This window comes from Halyomorpha halys, unplaced genomic scaffold (assembly GCF_000696795.3).
Source record: "Halyomorpha halys isolate HHAL.00 unplaced genomic scaffold, Hhal_1.1 Scaffold505.1, whole genome shotgun sequence".
Classification (NCBI taxonomy): domain Eukaryota; kingdom Metazoa; phylum Arthropoda; class Insecta; order Hemiptera; family Pentatomidae; genus Halyomorpha; species Halyomorpha halys.
In genome coordinates this window covers 192,838-215,073 of record NW_027114634.1, presented here as the reverse complement: position 1 = coordinate 215,073, position 22,236 = coordinate 192,838, and the positions used below count along the sequence as shown (strand labels likewise).

General features: G+C 31.7%; 1 protein-coding gene across 1 annotated transcript in view; it reads right to left on the bottom strand.

The window, feature by feature from the left end:
- Phlpp (PH domain leucine-rich repeat protein phosphatase) overlaps positions 1-22,236 on the bottom strand; it is a 131,286-nt gene that overhangs the window by 13,587 nt on the left and 95,463 nt on the right. The window contains exons 7-12 of the mRNA XM_014425309.3: positions 14,704-14,848; positions 13,838-13,936; positions 4,696-4,849; positions 4,548-4,608; positions 3,937-4,191; positions 537-722 (exon numbers count right to left, since the gene is read on the bottom strand). Of these exons, the coding sequence (XP_014280795.1) occupies positions 537-722; positions 3,937-4,191; positions 4,548-4,608; positions 4,696-4,849; positions 13,838-13,936; positions 14,704-14,848 (900 nt within the window). The remainder of the gene's footprint in view (positions 1-536; positions 723-3,936; positions 4,192-4,547; positions 4,609-4,695; positions 4,850-13,837; positions 13,937-14,703; positions 14,849-22,236) is intronic.

Here is a 22,236-nt window from a genome sequence, read left to right as displayed (position 1 = left end):
TATATATATGTATCCAAAGATAGATATATTATAATGAGTGTAAAAGTCTTTGAGATAAAGTGATGGAAGTAGAACATTGAGATTTAGGCTTGCTTCCTCTTTCCTAATTTACTTAATTCCTTGAAATACAATTAATTAATTTAAGGCTATACAACTAAAAATGAAACCACACGAAGACCCATTAATCCATACGAAAATCAACATAATTAGGGACGGTCCGTTCCAGATCAGAAGATTTTTTTTTTTCAAATTTAAGATTTCATTTTAAGTTTCATGCACACTAATGGAACGTAAATCTTCCAATCAAAACCGAAATGACTCTGATCGGATCAAAATTTTGTAAAATCTCGTTCGGATCGTCGAACTTGTTCTCAGACTACCTCCCTTTGGATGGACCGTTCTTAATTATGATGCTTTTTTTTTTTTTAATTTTATTTAATACCAGATCGGCCAGGTGGGGCTTACATGGTTAGTATAACAGCTACATTTTACGTCTTGAAGGGTCTTCATATGATAATTTGTAATGTTTAACTAACCCTTGTGGTAACTGTGAAACAAGGTTGTATGAGAGATGAAGAAGCCTGAGGGAATGAAAATGAACAAGACAGTCTATTTCAGTGAGCTGGTTGCATGTGAGGTAAAGTCTCTCCATCTGATGCCCTTCCACAACTGCTGCAGGAAGTTCTTCTAGCCGGTTCTTCGTCAGATTCAGAGTCCTTAATCTATCACAATCCATAAGAAATTTCATAAGAATGCATGTTAACATTATGAAAATTCTTTTTATGAAGAAATTTTCATTATACGAATACACATATTAGTATAACTCTCTCAAAGGGAGTGCTAGCCTGACCATTTTTGATCAAAACATGTTTCAGGTTTCATCCAACAGTAGTGTATATTTTTTTTGAATAGCCCCTCCCTATTCCTAGTGAGTATTCTTGGCAAACATATGCCATCACTGATGACACTGCCTTAAAGGCACCCTGCAACCATTATTATAATGCCATTCCGGCAACACAAGACAACTCAAATAGCCGGTATATGTTCTTACCATTCTTTTGTATATATGTAATTGTTAATTTCTTTTGTTCTAGGAGGTAAGAAGAAAAAAAAAAAAAGGTTTAATCCAATAGGCCATGACAGCTGAAAAAATAAAAATAAAACACGCTGAAACTGCTTTATTTCATATTTAGAATTTGGAAAATAGTATCAATCTATAAGAATAAATAAATAAATCTAAGCTGAATGAAATTTAATAAAAAAAAAAAATTATTTTTGGATTCGTCTGAAAATTTAAGTACAGGATTTTTTAAGCGATGAAAACAGATTTGACATTTACATTTCTCTTTAATTTTCTCAATAAAGCTCTAAATAATTTTGCAAACTCTAGAAATAAAATAAAGCAGTTTCAAAGTTTTTTTTTTTTTGTCTTAGCTTCCAGAGCACATTGAATTAAATGTTTGGATATTAGTAGATTTTTTTCGATGAAGAAATGAGAAAAAGTGAAAAAATGTTGATCGAAATCGGTGAGGACACCCCGAGCATTCCTATTGTAAGTCTTTAAAGTGATGTATACGAAAACATTAAAATATAAGAATACAATGTTGAATAATGTAGAAAAAAAAAATATTATAATATTAAATAGTGTTTTACGAGTTTTCTAAAATGTTCTCAAGGTACGATTAAGTTCTACTATTAACTAGATAGATACAGTTCTAGACATATAGATAAAGTTCTACTATTAACTTATTTTGTTTGAGTTTTTTTTAAAAATTAAACTCCCTTTTCATGGGCATTAACAAAAGAAATAGAAGTGTTTCGAAAATTCTCTTATGAATGTATACAATTAAGGAATACCATTAAAAATAAAGTGATTATGGTTGAATCTACTTCAGTAATGAATAATGTATACCATTTTCTCATTTCTCTACAAACATTTTTTATAACAAAATGACAAAACTAATAAAATAAAATAAATCTTATGTTGATCTGTATCTCTCCAGTTATTTTTATTACCTAATTCAGTAGTAGAAATTCTTTTGTTTAAAAAAAAATATGTATCCTGCTTTCACAAAAATTGAATGTAAAACCAATCCACTAATTTTTATATATATATTTATGTTATTATTTTATATATATATATAATAATGTTATTTGAAGGGGTGGTGCGATATGGGGAGAATATTAGTTGTCAAGAGTGGCAGAGCTCCCGGGAAGAAAACTTTTTGCTAGCTTTCCCGTGGGAGCGGCCCGAATGGAAAAAAAGCTTATCGACAAATAAGACCAATGTCAGACCTTTCCCTCATGTTACGAAAATATAACTCACAAACACGTGTTCCTGGCTATTCGGAATAGAACGATACAAACATTTAAGTTAATTTGCGAAGCAACCAGATTCATTTTCATTACATAACTAAATTTATTAATAAAATATTAAGATATAAGCTTAGATCTACTCTCATAAAAAGTTTTTAATTCACGTGCCTGGAGGTGATAAGTGGATCAACGTTGACCAACTTACCAGCAACTCTCCACTCAGGTCCCAGTGGGCAACTGTTCCGGCTCTAACAACCGCCAACCTAAACAATCTGCCATAAAATGCCGAATTATCCTTCTGCCAATCAAAGGAAAATATCATTTTCCCATGTATGTATGTATACATATAATACTTAGTAGTTTGTTAATAAAGGAAAAAAAATGTTGACCGACTGCGTAGTGTTCCCACTGCAGAAGGTAAATAAATTCAAACTACCACGTGGGCAACACTACACTATCTCCTATTAATTCCATAGTTTACCAAGGGATTAAACTTGAACACCATCTTACTCTCTCTGCAAACTTATACAACAAAGTAAGGCAAATCCGACGAAAAGCTCACAGGCTCTATCATCCATTCCTCTCACTGGCTCTCTCTCTACGTTTGAAAATGAAAATATACAGAAGTATATTAAGACCAGGTACGTAGCACACATCTTCAAGACGGCACACAGCGCCTTGTTCAGTTTCAGAATACTGTATTGCGGAAAATAGTGACGTCTACGCCACTGAAGAAACTGAAACCAGAACAGAACTTTGACACCGCTCCCAATCTAGTGGCAACAGTACATGTTATAAGAATAAACTCAAAACGCGTACAACGCAGATATAGTATAAATTTTAGTGTTAGTTGTTAGGTTAGGGTTTTAGTTTTAACGAAAAGACAGAAATTATGTATGCCCCAACTCTTTGAAGGAACATCAAGATTATATTTGTACAATTCATATAAGAACTTAAAACCTGCTTCAGAAAAGCATCCTGCAAAAGAAAAAGGAAGCATCAAGAAAAGAATTAACAGCAAACAGTTGTACAATTGTATTTTTTTGTAATTCATATCATGTTTTATGTAATAAGTGTTCTGAAAATAAAAATAAAGAATGTTTAAACCTCCATTCGTTTTTAATGGACGATTTAAGTTCAATAACCAAGGTGATATTTTTGTTGAAAATGAGGATGAATTACGTAATGTGGTTTAAAAGATCTTGATATTAAATTTTGAACGATGAGTTTGCAGAATTTTATTATTTATTGTAATTTTTCTTGTATTTTTCTCGAACGTTGTAATAAAAATAGATGAGCATTACTAATTGAGAATGGAAGAGCCAGGAACGGAACACCGGGTATAGTTTGAATACTAACCATCTATTTCCACCTACTGCATTCAATATAACAAAATATTTTTTTTTTTATTTATATTTTATGGTAAACGTTCTAGTAATTGTAATTTTTTGTTAGACGTACGTACGTAGAGTTGAATATCGGAGCACTATAAAAAAAAAAAAAAACGAATGAATAAAAGGGACTTCTTTTTAGCTGCATTGCTCCATTAAAGTAAGCCAATTTAGATACTCCTAGAGGTGAAAATGATAAAAATGTACTGTAAAAAAAAAAAAACACTACCTCGGTGTGGCAAGAAAAAATTGCTGTGGCAGCGTACGAATTTTGTTGCCCTGTAGAAATATCTGCTGGAGACTGGAATTCTTGGTGAGGGGTGGTAGACTAGAGAGGCGATTGAAGCTGAGCTGCAGCGTCTGAAGCGAACCTTCGCTGGAGAAGAAACGGTCTGGAAGGCTTGAGATGAGGTTGTGGGAGGCGAACAGGGTTCTGAGTAACTGGCATGTCCCTACCCAATCCGGCAGTGATTCCAATCTATTGCTTTGGAATAGAAAATATATCTTAAGATTAATTTATAGGAAATGATGGATTGATTTAGCACATATTCGACAAGTTTTAGCATTATTTCTTAAAACAATAAATTATAACGTACTGCTAAATAACTACGATGTTGACTAAAAAAATAAAAATAAAAAAAATATGAATTTAAATAATTGTCTTAAGGTAAGGATAAACTTTTTGGAAGAAAAACATCGAACCATATACTACTTTTATAGTTGTTAACACATATCATAGACTGATTTTTAAAAATCATATAATTGGTGAGCTCATTATAATCTACTAACAAACGCAATTAAATTATTATTATTTTTATCGTCTGCAGTTTATTAACTTACTACGATATATCAAGATGTTTCAGCTTCGTAGGACGTGGATGAATGGTGAGTTTAGTAAGGTCTGAAAAAAAGATATCAAATAAATTTTACACAATATTATGTATCTATTTCGTTATTATTCATCAAATTCAATCAATAGGTAACTCACAATTGTTACCGGCGATCAATGAAGTAAGTGATGTTCCATTGACTGACAGTTCTTGCAGCTTATTCCTTGAGCATTGCACGTTCTGGAGCTTCTCGAGGGCCCGAAGGTCAAGAGATTCGATACTGTTTTCTGAGACGTCTAGCTGGGTCAGGTTCTATAGTAATATAAAAAGTAGTTGAAATATAGGAAAAACGAAAAATTACAGTCCAAACTTCAATAGTTAATAATGATAATATTTGGAATTTCTCCCATCAATTAAAAAAAATATATGCTGCCACGTGAGGATTACATATCACTTTCAATTATCACTCTACTTAGAGTGAAAATTAATTTCTGTCGGAGTAGGGTTACTGAAAGATATTTCCTCATATATTTCATAGAAAGGCGAGAGAAAGTAAAAACTGACCACAGTTATGACAATTACAGACTCAAAACATTTATTTATTAATTCAGTTTATTTATGCGTTTTCGTTACCATCCATTACCTTCTAAGACTTAAACGGTATATGTTATATACCATTTTCTTAGATTTCAGTTTGGCTTTTCCACAATATTTTCTAGAACGTTGTATATTATTACGCCTCTTTCCGAGGCGTTTTCAATCTAGGAAAATATTTCTTCTATTATCTCCTTCAACTTTCCAATTCTCTAACAGTTTGTATTTATATGTCGTTTATTACTAATGAGAGAAGATTGATTATTTCAAAATATATAAAATAAAATATAAAAAATTAAATAAAATTAAAGTGGAAGCCAGTTGTAAATATCAATAAATAAATAGAAAAAAATAAATTTCGTTGTTTGGCCTTATATCGTTATTAAATTAACTATTTTCACTCCTTTAAAAATTAAAGAAAATCTTTTATATTATAGGAAAAATATAACGTTTCCTTAATTTTTTTTAATATTAGACAACGATGAATAGTCAGTAAGAAGTATCTACAATGGATAATGTCTTTCGTGTTAGATTCTGGAGTGATTTAATATTGTGTAAATATTTTCATATTATTTTAAAAATAAATTTTAAGGCAATTCAGATATTGCAGAATCAAGCGCTCATTTATAGGCACGAAAGGTAGGCAAAATAATCAGTTCTCTAGAATCGGCTCACCGGCAGTTGATTGAGGGAAAATTCGTCGGTAAGATCTCAAGGAAGGCGTTCAATGAGCGAGCGGTGAAAACAGCTTCACACGCCGGGGTCTTCCTCTTCCGATTGTCGCTAGCTCGATTATAGCTGAAGGTAGCTCTTCAAGAATATCACAGAGGTGAAGGGGAATCAAGAAGTGAGCTATTCAGTTCTTAGGGATTTAATGAGTAGTATATACGATAAGAAAAAAGTTAAACAAAAATTATGAAATTAAAACACTTTATTTAATTATCTAAAATTTGAAATCATTTTTGTGAAAAAATATTATGGTTCAATAAATTTGAGAAAATCAAAATTATTATGCAGTTTATTACTAACATTATGAGCTATATGTTTTTATATTTTAATAAGTATGACTGACTTAGGGCAATCAAAGTAGGTAACATTGATGTGAACGTATTCCATTCCATTTTTACTTTTCTCACTTTGATGTAATTTTTTTTTAATGGATGATACATCATTATGGATTTACCTTATATTTTTATTCAGACATTTTTAGAATAACCCTTACAAACCGTATAAATATACATTCTACAGGGTAATGGCGATTTTGGAGAGGAGATAAGTTTTATGGTACTCAGTTGCTGTATCGGCATCGAAAGATTTGTGCTTCGCAAAATCATGTATTCATCCAAAATCCTTAAATGGAATAATTATGTTATTACTATTATTAATTCATTAAATTACTGTTGCCAAATAATCAAAACAAACTTTATGGCTGAAGGAATATGAACATTTATCAGTAGTAATTTTCACGGGTGATTATAGCCTCAAATAGACTTTAATTTGACCACAAGAAAATATGTTGTCAGCGTTTGCTGATTATAAATAATGAGCTCAAGATTAAATGATATCCAGTAAGTGAGATCATTACAATAAATATAGAATATAGAAAGAAATTACTACTTATAGATACGAATGCTCTTTCTTTACTTATCATCTTCTCAGTTCTATAAATAATAGACCTGGAATAACCCAAACGTTGTTTTATTTTTTATATTCGTAGCAAAAAATCTAACAATCTTTTATCGCCTTAACCAGCTTACTCCAGTCAGTAGTAATTTTCACGGGTGATTATAGCCTCAAATGGACTTTAATTTGACCACAAGAAAATATGCTGTCAGCGTTTGCTGATTATAAATAATGACCTCAAGATTAAACGATGTCCAGTAAGTGAGATCATTTAAATAAATCACTACTTATAGATACGAATGCTCCCTAAAATTGTCTTCATTCTTTAAGAAAAAAAATAATAATAATCCGTACCTTAAGCAATTAAAGGAGTTCCTTAAAAATTAGTTTTCCCACTATGGAGACAGACCTGATAAACGAACCCTTGGATGGCGACCCTGTGCTCCGTGGCCTTGGTGAACCTGAGGGCCCTCTTCTCCGCTGTCCTAGTGTGGTCTTTCTTCTCCGCGGACACCATCCTCGCCAGCGGCCGGCCACACACTGACACCCCCACTTCCGCAGATCGGCGAAAGTATATCATCCCGGCGAAACGTAGCCGCGAGTCATTAACCTCCGTAAACAACGTTTTTACGTAAATATTTGTTTCTCCAACTCTTTCTTCACTTATCATCTTCTCAGTTCTATAAATAATAGACCTGGGATAACCCAAACGTTGTTTTATTTAATTTAAATTTGATCCTTTTTTTTCTCAACTTTATTCTTTTCAAAACCTTCCAACGTTTCGACCCTCAGGTCATTCTCAAGGATACCTTTATTAAAAAATAATTTATTAAAAAATAAAGGTATCCTTGAGAATGACCTGAGGGTCGAAACGTTGGAAGGTTTTGAAAAGAATAAAGTTGAGAAAAAAAGGATCAAATTTGTTTTTAAATAAACTAAACCACTCTCAAACAAGAATATATTAATAAAAATTAATCTAAAGTTGTTTTATTTTTTATATTCGAAGCAAAAAATCTAACAATGTTTTATCGCCTTAACCAGCCTACTCCAGTCCTTTCTATCGTACTTATTCTGAAAAATGTTTACTGTATTTTCAATATTTTTTGTCGCTATCGTCCGTAAAAAATGAAGGATATAAAATCTGAATCTGGATTGAATGAGGAGAATAAATTTCAATGATTTAATATAGATTGATATTGTTTTGAACTAAAAGAAAAGGAACTATTATTTAAAAAATCTTGTGCGATTCGCGCACCATACCCCTTTCAAATAACACCCTACTTACATCCCCAAGATTCTGGTTGATAGGTGGACTTGTGTTGAAGTTATCAACATTTTTGTGATTTTCGAAAAAAAATCTAAGACCAAGGAAGGCGAAAGTTATTAACAAAACATTTAATTTTTCTGTTCCCACAAAAATTAATATTTTATGGTTCTCGAGGTGGGAATAAAGAATATTAATGTGTTTCCTACCAAGAATAGAACTGTTTAACAAAAGGTAACGAAGTTGTAACATCGGGATAGATTAGGCGGTCTGGTGCGCGATTTACTGATTAGAATTTGTCAATATTTTTCATTTTTTCTCTTTTAGTTATTTATAAAATTCTTTTATATTTTATACATATCTATTGTGTAATTTTACAGACAATGAGAACTGGGTATTGATTTCAAATAAACAAAATTAAAGGAAGATTTTTTAAACATTCGTCATTTATTCCCTACCAGACTATTTCAATGAGGGTTAAACCTATCTGATACTAAAGAAAATTCAATTGTACATGGGTAAATCGAGTTTATCAAAATCTTTTGTGCCGTTTTTGAGAAGATCGAAAAAATTGGAAAACCTATTTTATCGAAAAAGGTGCTATTACATCCCAGACATATAATCACCTTAAATAATTTCAGTTTCGTATTCCTTTTCGTCTCTGAGTTAGGCTGTTCACACACACACACACACACAGGCCATTTTTCGAGACTTGATCATTTGGACTCAGAGGACCAACTAAAATGTTGTATTACCTTCTGGGACACGAAATTGAGCACGATCGAAATTCCTTCCCTTACTGTATATTTCATATATCGGAAAGTGAAAGTAATAAACATTCAACAACACATCCAATGAACTTTAATTTTTTCAAACGCATTATTACAACTTCTTTGAAGATAATAAACATATCATATACGCCATTTTCCTCCATTTAACTAATGGTTAGTCGTTTTAAATGTTAAAGTGGTTAAAAGTGATTTCATAATTTATTTAATTATATTGTTTCACTGATAAAATACCTAAAATTGCAAATAATAATGCGTTTACATATCTACGTCATGCTTGAATAAGAATTAAATTATTTTGTGCATGAAGTTTGCACGACAACGATGATATACCCTTGTGTTTAACATTTTAATATAGAATCAAATAAAAATTGTAGGTGTCCATAAACAGAGATGAGGTTTATTTAAAATTATTAAATGATATCACAAGACATGGTCGAATTAGTTACATTTTTCCCTAATGAGTAACATCATAAGGTGAAATTAGTAATTTTTTTAAATCATTGAATGATTAAAATAAATTAAGTAAGTCGGAAAATTCTCTGGAAGCCAGTGAAGTTCGAAGTACCAGTCAATTTTAATTTTTCTTTACATGAATTCTTATAGAAACCTCCTACGGTAGTAGGTAATCCACAAACCCGAAGAATGCAAGATAAGGCTATATAGTTTGGTATTATTATTCTATTTTAAATGTAGAATTGAAAGTAAGATTAATACCACCAAATACGATTTAAATTTTATAGAAGGTACAATATTACACAACTATAATATTATAAAAGAGCAATGAAACAAGATAAGAATTGAAGTGTCATAGAGGAAGAGCTCACACAATGAAATGGAGTGTTAGAGGGAATGAAAAGACGAGCTTTCTAGGTAAAAGTGAAAGAAATCGAATGGACCCAACGTAGGAATGAAACGAGGAAATTCATTTAGAACGTGAGGAGTATGACGACAGTTTTCTTTAATGGACCTGGGTAGGATATGGTATGGAGCTGAGGGGCGTTGCTTTTGAGAAAGAGAGGTGGGAAAGACATGATTAACTTTGTAGGTGAGATGAAGGACCATCTTAACCAACGGTGGAACCAGCAAGTGCAGGAGGGGGTTCCCTTTTACCAACTGCTTCAGAGGATAGGTAATTCATTCCAGGAGAATCTGAAAAGAGTCCTGCATCAAGATGATTTACGTGATTCTAGGGAGATTGCGCAAAGTAATCATTATAATTATTATTATATTTACTAGCACATAAAGAAATTTATTATTAATAGTATTAAATATTAAGTTTTAATCTTCATTTGTAAATTTAAAATAATAAAAAGTACCCTCTAATGAAGAGCAGAGCAAGAGTTGCTAGGAAGTATTTCATAGTCGGAGAACACATTAAATTGCTAATGCTCTGTTTGCCCTGATTCCTCGCACCGCCAGACCAAATAGGCCGTTCAGGAGGCTATCTCTAATTTTTTTACTTTCTAGCAAAATACTTTCGATTCGATGTGGCAGAATATTTAATTTTAAGGTTTACATCTTATAAATCGGTAGAGGAGAGAAGAAAAGTATGTATAATATAAAAAACAAATATGAAGGTGTAAAAGAAAAACGGACACAAACTTTTATGAATCAATTAGGTGTTTGCTTTCATCTACATCAACTTCAAAAGACTATTTAATAAAATTTGTTTATAACGGCCCTAATTTATTTAATAAAAACTTAATTATAGGCATCGAGATGTTTAGGGGATCCTAATAGGGATTATTTTGATAAATGAATAAATTAGTCAGTCTTGGGATATGATGGGTGGTACGAAACATGGAAATGGAGAGTAAGGGTAAAGGTGCGACGATATAATTAGTTACGACGAAAAGTAAACAATAAAGACAATTTTAGCAGTTTAGATCCTTCACAAAGGTCCTATTTCCTCCTAATGTTTGTAATGGAAATAGGTGGAAAATAATTTGTTGCATTGAAAATTAGTAGTGAGAAAAAAATGATAGAGAGGGGGAAGAAGAAAACTGTGACTTGTAAAATGTATTTTTCTAACACGAACTTATTTTGGATGCACATTTTTAACCCTCTAATTCAACTTGGAAATTAGACCTTAAATTTGCGAAAAACATTTGCTGGGGTAGGAAAGTAAGTTGAAAACCTCTAAAAGGCGCATATGCAACACTAATCCAATACACACAAGAATTTCAAATCCTTTAACTCAATTTGGAGGTGCGTAAAACATTAAACTTCGTGAAAAAAAAATGGAGGAATTGAGATCCAAAATTGATACCTCTAAAATAGGATTCTCTAATACCAACTCATTTTTCATTCACAGTTTCAAACCTTTTTGCTCAATTTTGAGAACCTATAGAGGTGTGAAAAACCTTAAAAATGCAAAAAAAATAAAAAAAGATATAGAGAGGTAGGACAAAAATGTAGAGACCCACATTTATTAAGTGTAATTGCCACGATAACCGCTAGGACATCAATTTGACACTTTAGTGCGCATTAGCTTATGGCCAAGGCATGGTCTATGAAAGCTATTGAATGCAGTTCATAAAAATTATTGTCAAATAGAACATTACTTCTTTCAATGCAACACACAGCCCGTATCAGCTGAGGTTGCATGGTTGTAGTACGGACGGTTTGCACAGCTGTAGACCAAACAAAGTGAAACAGATAAAACAAAATTCAGTTAGACTTAATTAAAATTGAGATAATATTTAAAATCATTTTCATATGATATTAAAAATCATAAAATTCACAGTTAAATATAGGTCAAATCCTTAAATCTTCGTCAATTGAGGTTTCTACTTTTTTTATTGTAAACAAAGCAGTACTACTGCCTTCTCTACCACCAAACAATCACCAACTCCTCTAAATACGTATCTTATCATATTTTTAAGATTATAATGATTGGAGAAGTTTGTCGGGGGGGGGGGACGGTCAACAAAGAACAACAGATATAAACAAAACCATATTTATTTATTTTATGCCGACGTTTCGACCTGAGTTTCAGGTCTTCATCAGGGGTTATGGCGTAGAAGGTAGGCCTGCAGATTATAGTTTACGAGGGCTAGTAATTTAGGTAAATTACTGCTCCCTAAATACAGCTAACCTAAAAAATGGTGGTTGAGTAAATTTTATAAACGGTAGTTATGTTAGGTTTAATGTTTCAATTTATGCAGTTGATTTTATTTTATATGAAGTGTATTTTATTTAATTTTAATTAAAGCTCGGTTTATTTTCTTTTTGTAAGTTGTATGTATTACTTTATGTTCATTTTAATATCCTTAAATAAAATAAATAATAAATAGTGGTACTACATTATATTTTTTATTTATAATAAACATAAGAATAAAGTTAATACTCGTAAAATTCAACCGTAAATATGTAAATTTTAAATTGCAACCAATATCTTGACTTGAAGTATGTTGGTCAGCCTCTAAGTGTTCCTGCGTGCTTGGAGGATATCCGTGCGGGTTTGCCATGTCTCCCAATAGGTATAACTTCTTATAAAAAGTTGTTAAAGGTTTACTATTATCGACCTGATATTAAACTTAAAATAAACATTTTTGGCAAGTGATCATGATAGGTGCATTATGTAATTTGTAAAGTGAATATGCAAGTATCTGTTACATTTATACACCTATAAGAGTTATTGAAATTCAGAAAAAAAAAAAATTAAAATAGAAGTAATTGCGATCATCAAGTGGATATTTTCTTTATTACTTTCCAAGCGAAGGAAAGTAAAATGAAGGAAGTCCAATGCAAGGAAAGAAATATTTCTACGGTGTAATTAGGAGGAATACTATTCTACAGTTAAAGATCATTTTTATTTGATAAAAGATATGAAGGATGGTTTTATAATAAAAAGAATCCGCTATTTTTATTCTTAACAGCATTGAGGTCATTCTCAGTACTTTGTACGTAGAATGGGGCAACTATGAACAAGTGGAATAGTGTACAGCTCTAATGGACATCGTGTCTCCTCGTCGCACATGGAATTTACCTGCAACCGCTTTAGGATGGAGGCTAACATCTAACTGACCAAGAGACCTCTTTTTTAATAGTTAATTGAAAAACTAATAAATATTTAATTTAATTAAAACAATATATTTAAAAAAATTTAAATAACTGCAAACAAATTTTAAGTAACAATCATTGAACTTTGAATCCCCCCCCTCTCTCTCTCTCTCCCTCTCTCTCCCTCCCTCTCCCTCTCTTCCTCTCTCCCTCCCTCCCTCCCTTCCTTCCTCCCTTTTTGGGGACCTTAGACATAAGTGATTGTGCTTAATCTCAGTATCTCGTAAGGAGGTGGCAGGTCTGCCGGTACATCCCCTCAAGGGAGAACTGACGAGAACCCAAGCAAATAGGAAATCACTATGGGAGAGATACAACAGAATAATATAAAATGATGTGGGTGACGAGCCCGAAATCTTGAGGTACTTCCCCATCACTTACTCAAAGAGTCTAAAAACAAAGAGGATCTTCCCGGACTACTGAGTCTCGCTGTTCCTAACACGGAAGTGACAGCGGTTCTCTGTGTTCGAGCTTTGGCATCCTGACTGCAGAGAGCTTGGATCGTGGCGTTTGAGAGTTAAATTGCTGATAGAAGATAGACTGTGCATCATCAAAGAAGACTCCTTTCAAATTATCATTGCTATATAAATTTACTCTTACTATGAAGTTTTGTAAAAACTGAAGCGGATCCAACGAAAATTTCAATTGTTATTTTGGAACAAGTTCAAAAACAATGGTTTAGTAGATTTTGAAGAATTAATTCTTATATCAAGCATTCCAAATATCTTAAAATGGTAATTTATTGTTTTGTAGGGAGGTTTTAAATACTTTTACTAGTATTTTATTTCAAGTAAAATTATTAAAAATAAACCCAAAGTTAAGGTTTTATATTTTTGTACTGTTCCTATTCATTATTAACAGGCTTCAGTTAATTTTGTATAAATCTGCATGATTGTAAACTAGATGATGTATATTTGGTATTCCAAATTCAATGAATAAAAGTATAGTAATAAATATTTTACTCACCCCGTAATTTCCTAGAATAATTGTTCCTTTTAATGAATTTCCTCTGAGATTTACGTTCTGTAGCTTTTCTGGTTTTTCATCGTCTTCCTCTATATCTTGCTTAAAATAAAAAGTAAAAGAACTTATGTCAAAAGTAATTATAATGTTTAATTATGACAAATAATAAAATAACTTATTATTATTCTTTAGCCGTGGAAGAAATGAGGATATTGTGATAAAATATTAATGCCATAGTACTCAGCGCTCCTAACAAAAAAAAAAATGTATATATCTAAAATATCCTGCTTAAAATAGAAAAAAAATGAATTTAAGGTGTTCTAAAGGTAGACTATGGGTTTCGCCTTATCTAGAGTCCTCCTACAGAGCTAATAAAATTGTCATTAAGTAACCCAAGTCCATGGTAAAATATTGGAAATTCGTCAAACTAAAATAAAATAATTTATTTTTTGGTCTATTAAGGCAAATCAGCGACATGTGTCTCAACTCATTTTGGCAGTACGTCTTAGTTACTGCTAAATGGGATCATGGTACTCTTGTTTCTGTTTATAAACTATACTTTGTGATATAAATAGAATTATTTTTAATTAAACAGTTTCAATTTATGATACAGATGGTAACCTAGCTATTTATTTTATAATTATAGGGAGTTGAAAATTCCCTTAAACAACTAATTGAATTAATTTATAATTGACGAAAAATAATTATTTTGAAATCAAATCGGAAACTTTTTATAAAGGCATTTCATAATTAGAATTAGAAAATATCACATTGACAATTGATTTCTAGAAATTAGGAAATGAAGATCTGTTATGAGTTTAACATATATTTGTAATTTCTAATACTATACATAATTATATAATTTATACCAATATAAATTGGGACTCGGTCATGCTCAGGAAGTTAGGTAGTTCAGTGAGTCGGTTGTTGGTAGCAGATAACACTTTGAGATCGCGATAAGATCCAGGAGGCAGAGAAGAGAGGAGGTTTCGATCTACTCTCAGTTCTTCCAACCTGAAAATAAGTATACATGTTAAGTGAACAAAATAAATGAATTACATTAGAATATGTTTACTGAAGATAAAACAAAGTATATGAATGTAAGCCGAAAAATACATCCTAACCACATAGTCTTGAATGGCTATTCGTTTCCGAAAGTAGACGGTTTCAAATGCCTCGGCTCCTCGATAATCTCAATAAATGAACCACTGACTGAGATAGAGCAACGTATAACACTGTGCCAACGGAGCCTTCTTCTCTTTATCAAGAATACAGAAATCCCAAAAAGTCACTAAAGATTTTAAGATAAGGGCATACAATGCCGTGATAAAGCAACCCTGCAAAGCAGAATCGAAAGATTTAAGAGGAATGAGAAGAGTTAATAGGGAAATGCTTGCAGAGACTGATCAGTCAAAACCTAGTGATATGAAGGCAAGGAGTTTATGATGGGCGGAGCTTGTGGCTCCAAGCAATCCATCAGGACGCCTATATACAACAATGAATACTACAGTAGTTGACAATAGACCACGAGGGGCCAAAACCTAGGTAGGTAGATAGTATCAACAAAGCTGTAAAAGAGCTGTATACATCAAACTGGAAGGTAGTAGCCCAACACAGTAGTGGAGAACTTAGTGCGGCCAAAGATCTACAAGGTCTGAAGCTTACCGAAAGAAAAATGTATATATTTCACCAAGGATAAGTTTATCTCACAGTTAAGGAATCAATAAATGTAATGCTGTTTCAAATTTGTTCAAGATTCCTTTCATAGCGTAATGAATGCTATGTCAGACAATATCACTGAATAAACAATAATAGGTAAATTATAAAAATGATTTACCCTTTATTATTCAATAAATACAAAAATAAAAAAATAAAAATAAGATTAAATAAATAAAATAAAATGAAACAGTTTTTAATCGTTACTACATTCTCTTTTGAATGGTTATTGGGTTGTCTTCAATGTCAGATTATCCATAGAGGCAGTGTAGACAACTATTTCCGGTCTCCGCGAGATAACCATGGCCGATGAAAAAATATGCTGAAGAATTTTTAATTTGCTTTTTTAAAGATTTTAGTTTTATTTTCAATGGAATAATAACTGCATATTACATACTTATAAAGTACACTCTTATTTCTTTCTCTAAATAAAACTGTTACACTAAGAGACATAAACAATGCGTATTCCCTCAGCATTACTCGACAATGGTTCATTACAATTAAAACGCATCCCAAATTCTTCTCCGCTCTTTCATTATATGGAATGGTAGCTCTTTGTTTAGATTATTTTGTGTTAGTGTCACCTTGTAAACTAGGCAATGCAATTATCCAAAAGACAGAATCTGAATAATTGAATTATAGTAAATAGTAAATTATAAAATTAGTAAAGATTACAATTAATAAAGTTTGTAAAAAGAAATTTACATATTATATTATATTATATATATTATATTATATTTAAAGCTTAATTATAAAATAGAGGTATGTTGTAAGTAGCATTAATATTTATAGTTTAAACTGTATAAATTTCTGTAATGTCGGACGTGACACCGTTTGTATTTGATCCGAAAATGATTTTTAATCTAAATTAAAAAAGAAATACAATTAATATAGATTATCTATTCTATATATTAATCAAATAATTAAACTGTGTGGATGTATGTTCTCTCAATGATGATTTTGCCGATTTAAATACTAACATGAAGGGTTTCTTGAAATCCTGGATGTGCATAATCCGAAGATAACCCAGTTTTTCCATTGAATGGTTTCTTTACACCGTTACGTATAAGACCAAGAAGTACTAATAAACATCCTCAAAATCTGAATTCGATATTGAACACTATTGACACTTTTGGAAGGTAAAGTACGGTAATATTTCTGTAGTTGGTTTGGTTAAGTTTTTCTTCAACTTAAGAAATTAGGTTTATTTACACTTGTTCGAGCAATAACAGAAAACAACGTACTAAGTTTGTATGCACAAATTTACAATGCATATTTCCAAATGTTTTCTTAGTAATACACAATGGTATTAAGTAAATTAGTCCGTAAACTCAGCAGTCCATTACGAGTGGATTACTGACACCACTTACTGTCAACTTAAAAAGTTAGGATCAGATATACTTAAGGTTCTAAAACTCACTTTTCAGATATGGAATAAGCCCCATGATGATATGCCGAGCGAAGAGAGGATAATAATAAATAATTCACAATCATGTTAAGATCCTGATAATTGATTATGACACACACATAGTCGTCATATGAAGCTGAATTAAAAAAATAATCCTTGACTAGCTCATTCTCTGAGGATGGCATTGCAATGGACGGGTATTCCGGGCACACCGGATCTTATGCAAGATCAATTTCAACAAACGGTCAGCGAAGCGTCGTATAGGTACCACGGGGAGGGGGCAACTTTCTACCTCTGTAATCTCTGCTCCTATCGAGTTAATGGCTATTAAATAGTCACTATACCGAATTAACACGTTTACAATGAACTGAAGGTTTTCCCTCTGCTAAAGCTTACTGAGGAGATATACTGACCTTATAGCTTACATAGAAAGATATTAGAAGCAACCTATACCAATGAGAGCTTGGGTTAGAAAAGATAATTTATATTTACAATTTCCTAGGAAACACATAAAAAAGGATGGCTGAGGATAAATTCCTTAAAATGTTTTTGGAATGACAAGCCAGGAATAAACCGACAAAGAGCATGATTATGGAATAGGTGGATGGACGACGTCGGAAATGTTGGACACGCGCTTGCTACTTGCCGCAAATCCAATTGTAAAAATGCTTGGTACAAAGGGAAGCAACAAACTTCGCTATCAACACGCTTGTTTTATTCTTTTTGAATTTTTATTGCTATAACATGCGATTTACTGCAATGCTTTCACTATGAAAAGGAACAAAACGGTGATAAGCGAAATGAAAGGAAACGTCAACCTTTGTTTTATAATTTTTATTGGACACTTTTTAATTTAATTACCTTGACATATAATATCTTTATAAACTTGTATGTATGCTGTGTTAAATAAAAAATAAACTGTTAAAAGTTAATTAACAAGATTTATGGCTATAACATGCGATTTACTGCAATGCTTTCACTATGAAAAGGAACAAAACGGTGATAAGCGAAATGAAAGGAAACGTCAACCTTTTGTTTTAGAATTTTTATTGGACACTTTTTAATTTAATTATCTTGACATATAATATCTTTATAAACTTATATGTATGCTGTGTAAAATAAAAAATAAACTGTTAAAAGTTAATTAACAAGATTTAAAACAAAGTATTTAAACGGAATCGATGGAATTTTAAAATATACAATCTTTAAATGAAGTTAATTATAGAATCTGAACATTGGGGAAATTCTTTAATTAATTAAAACACAGAGAGTACAAATATTTATCTGTTGGCAGTTGTAAAACAAAAATAACTGAACAGAATGTGGATGTAGCACAACCCCCCTTTGATTTGTGCCCAAAGACCATTCAACATTCAACGGCTGGCCACAAATTTAAGCCAACTTATAACAACTAATCCAAATGACCCATCTACACGCTTGCGCATGCCTGAATGTATCTGTTCGACAAACGTGTAGCGGCACCTTAACATGTTTTACTAAATCTATGTTTACGCAGAATTGCCTAATAGAAAATGGAATTGAGATTCCGCGCAATAACGTTTTTCCATAAACTCTCATTTTAAAATTATATTAAATATATGTATACATAGTTAAAATATTGAGGAAAATATCATAACAAACCGTGGAGTGATTTTTGAGATTATCAAAATCCTACTTATAAAAAAATAAGAAAATCTTATAATTTTGATATGTTATATAACGTGTTTACTAATTTTTATTAAGGTAGATCCATTCGGGGTTATCACCCACCGCCGGTTCCACTCTTCTATGAATGGCTTCTCATTTCCTGGGGTCCTCTTCAATACTAATTTGGATATTTTCTGGAAAACCTGCAGAGCCTCCTTGCTTGTACGTATGTTTTAATAGAAGCTCAAGAAGAACCCCTCCTGCTAACACCTGCAATGTCTCATGAGACACACTCCGGTATGTTCTAGTGACTCGCAGCAGTGCTCTCCGCTGAAACATCGACGAACTGCTCTTGTGCCGGGATGTAAAGTTCCGATTCGAGGTAGGGTACGCATACCTCAGAATAATCACAACAACACCCTTATACGTAACTGGTCATTGTAGCTGGGTATCTGAGGCGTCCTGGGGGTGGGACAACTGTGTCTCTTGAAATGCAAATGAAAAATTGACCCCCTCCCCCATCTTGGGTAGAATAGTGTGGAGACCTGTAATTAGTTCCAGGAATAAGTTATATCAGCTTATCAGCTCTTATAAAAGAATGATCCTGCAGGTAGGTAGAGTACAAGATGTTCAACTGTACTGCAACGAAGATGAAAGAAAGGTACTATCGGATTTCCCCTACTATGGGACAGTTATGGTGTCATAATCAAAATAATAATTAAAAACTCGTCAAAGTATTGTTGTTATCTTATAATTTTATTAAGAACTACTATTTTTTCTTCCTAGTGTTATGTAGTGATTTGTCAAAGTATAATATATACCTTTAGCAATATAAAAAAATGTATTCAATAACTAAGCCACATTATTATTAATGGGAAATGATCAATTTATAAAAGGATTTAATAACAGTTACTATAATGGCTTCGATTTAGTACAATTACGATGATTATAATTAAAGATAGACTTATAGCAATCAATCTGCTTCTATTTTCTAGTTACATTCGATTAGATCAATTTTACTTACCTATTAAAAAATTGACAGAAATTTAGCATAATATTTTAGGCTAACTTATTTTGTGCTTTGTTGTTTTATTTTATAATTTTAATCTGAATGTCAATTAAAAGCTACCATTCGGTCATTCAACCATTCATAGTCGGAAAAGACAAAGGTCTATGCTAATTAATCAAACCTTTTATATAAACATTTTGATTAATTGCGTTATGATTGATTTCGAATTAAAGGAATAAATTGAAAGCAATGTAAAACTTCATTGAGTAGAAAAGATAAAAAAAAATCAAAAAATCAAAAGCCCTAACTGTTATATTGTTTATTTATAGCAGAACGATAACTGTCGCAAAGCTTCACAAATTCCGAATACTAATTGATTACTTGATCCACTTAAAATGGAGAAATCACACACAGTGGGGGGAAAAGTAATTATTCGTATACTTGGTTTTCGGGAAAAAAATTATGTTAAATAATTTCTTGTACATAAGTTAACTGATTACGATTGATAAAAACCAATAATCCACATTGATTAATAAAATCGAAAAAAATTAAGAAACAGTGCAACATAATTTAGTAAATTTTTCATGCAAAAAAATATTCATATATGAACAGTTATAATAATAATTTGTTAGACTATAAGATCACAGCTTTCATCTGATATACAATTCCTTAATCTAATACAAACACAAAGTGAGATAAGCGATCAGAATTGAAAACAAAATCCAACAAAATGGGCCGTAAATTAACTGAAGCAAGTTCTACAACAACGATGAAACTATCAAACTTTTTGAACAGGTGTTGAGTTACCAATATATCTTTAGGGTGTTGAGATTTCTCAACAAGGCATAATTAAAAACTGATCAGTGAACATTAAAAAACATTGGAACGGAAAATGGCCGGTCACAGAGCATGAATCCAAAGGAATCGTAAAAAAGTATGAGATAATCCCGAAATAAATGATCGTGAACTTACCTAACATACTGAATCCTAATAGCATTCAAATACACTTCCCAAAATGTGAGAAATCACACGCAATCAATAAGTTTCTATCATAGAAAAAAAAATGGGTCTTTTCGAGAATGATGGTAGTTACATTACCTTCATAGAGCTGATTGCTAATCATTTTGGAAAAGTATTTTTACCTTATTAGGATCCGATTTACAAGTTCACGATCACTTACTTGGGATAAATGGATGTTTTTCGCACGATTTCACGGGATTCACTCATTATGATTTCTGCCTCCGTGTTTTTTTGTAGCCCACTGATCTGGTTTTCAAGTTTTCAGTGAAGTACTGTACGGTCGAGAGAGCTAATCTCAATATTCTGTCGATATATATGGTTTATTTAAAGTTTGTTCAAAAAAATAATTTCAACTTTGTTGGTAAAACTTGAATCTGTTGATTTACCATTGGGCCATTTTGGTGAATTGTTTTTCTATACTAAACTTTTTGTATTCGTATTTGATTAAAGTATTGTATATTAGGCGAAAACTCTGAACTCAGAATAAATATTACAACTGTTACTGTACGATTTTTTTTTTCTTTTAAGATAAATTTATCATTATAAATATATATAATCATATATTTATCTATTTATCATTATTTTTCCCGATGAACCAAGTGTATGAATACTTATTTTACGCAATGTATATGCCAAAGCATGACAGAGACATTAAAGCGGTATACGGTGTAATATCTAACGAATCTAAAGATTTATGATTCAATACTATTGCACCCATATATGAGGCGTTCAGTTTACTAAGTGATTAAGTCCATTTTTGCCAAAAATGAGATAAGAAAACATTTTAGGACTAATCTTAAATATTAACATTAAAAGCTAAATGGTTAATTTTTATCATTAAAAATGAATTTGAAAAAACCGCAAAGAAAAAATAAATCAAATTTTTACTTGCCATATATTTTTAGGTTCTATTGATATTTGTCTTTTAAACGTTTGATGACAACTAATGAATTTTAATAGTAGAACTTTCTCATTTTGCATTCTTGTTAGTTAGTTGTCTCTAACATATTCATTATGTAAGTGTTAAGAACTAAATTAGCCAAGTCAAAAGGTGATTTGGATGATCAAAAGTAAATCAATTGATCTATTATATGCCGACCAAACTCAAGTAAGCGTGTAAAATGACATGACTTACCTGTTCTGTTAAAATATATACCAAGAATTAATCACGAATATTGCTCAGCTTTAAAAACAATAAATGAATCTCGAGGGGAATGATCATTCATACCCCTCGGGATTCATTTCCGGGGGGAATTGTTTCTTAGTAATAGTTAAATTAAATTAAATCTGTACCGCTACAAACCATGAGGGGTCAGGGGTTCAGTACTTAGTAAAGAAGTATTGTTACTAGACCAACGGTTGTGCAAGGAGGTGATTTGGTCAGCTCGGGTCCTTAGAGTTAGTAACCACGTGCTTTTAACCCCGTGGCCACCAAGCTCCCTCTTTGTAGTCGTTATGAAAAAATATTATAATCTATTTTGAAATATGTTTTTTATGTAATATTTCAAAATGATACATATATATTTATTTTAAATGTAATTACTTTTTTCACCATGACCTTATCACCGTATAAAAAAGATACAGGATTTGCATTAAAATTCA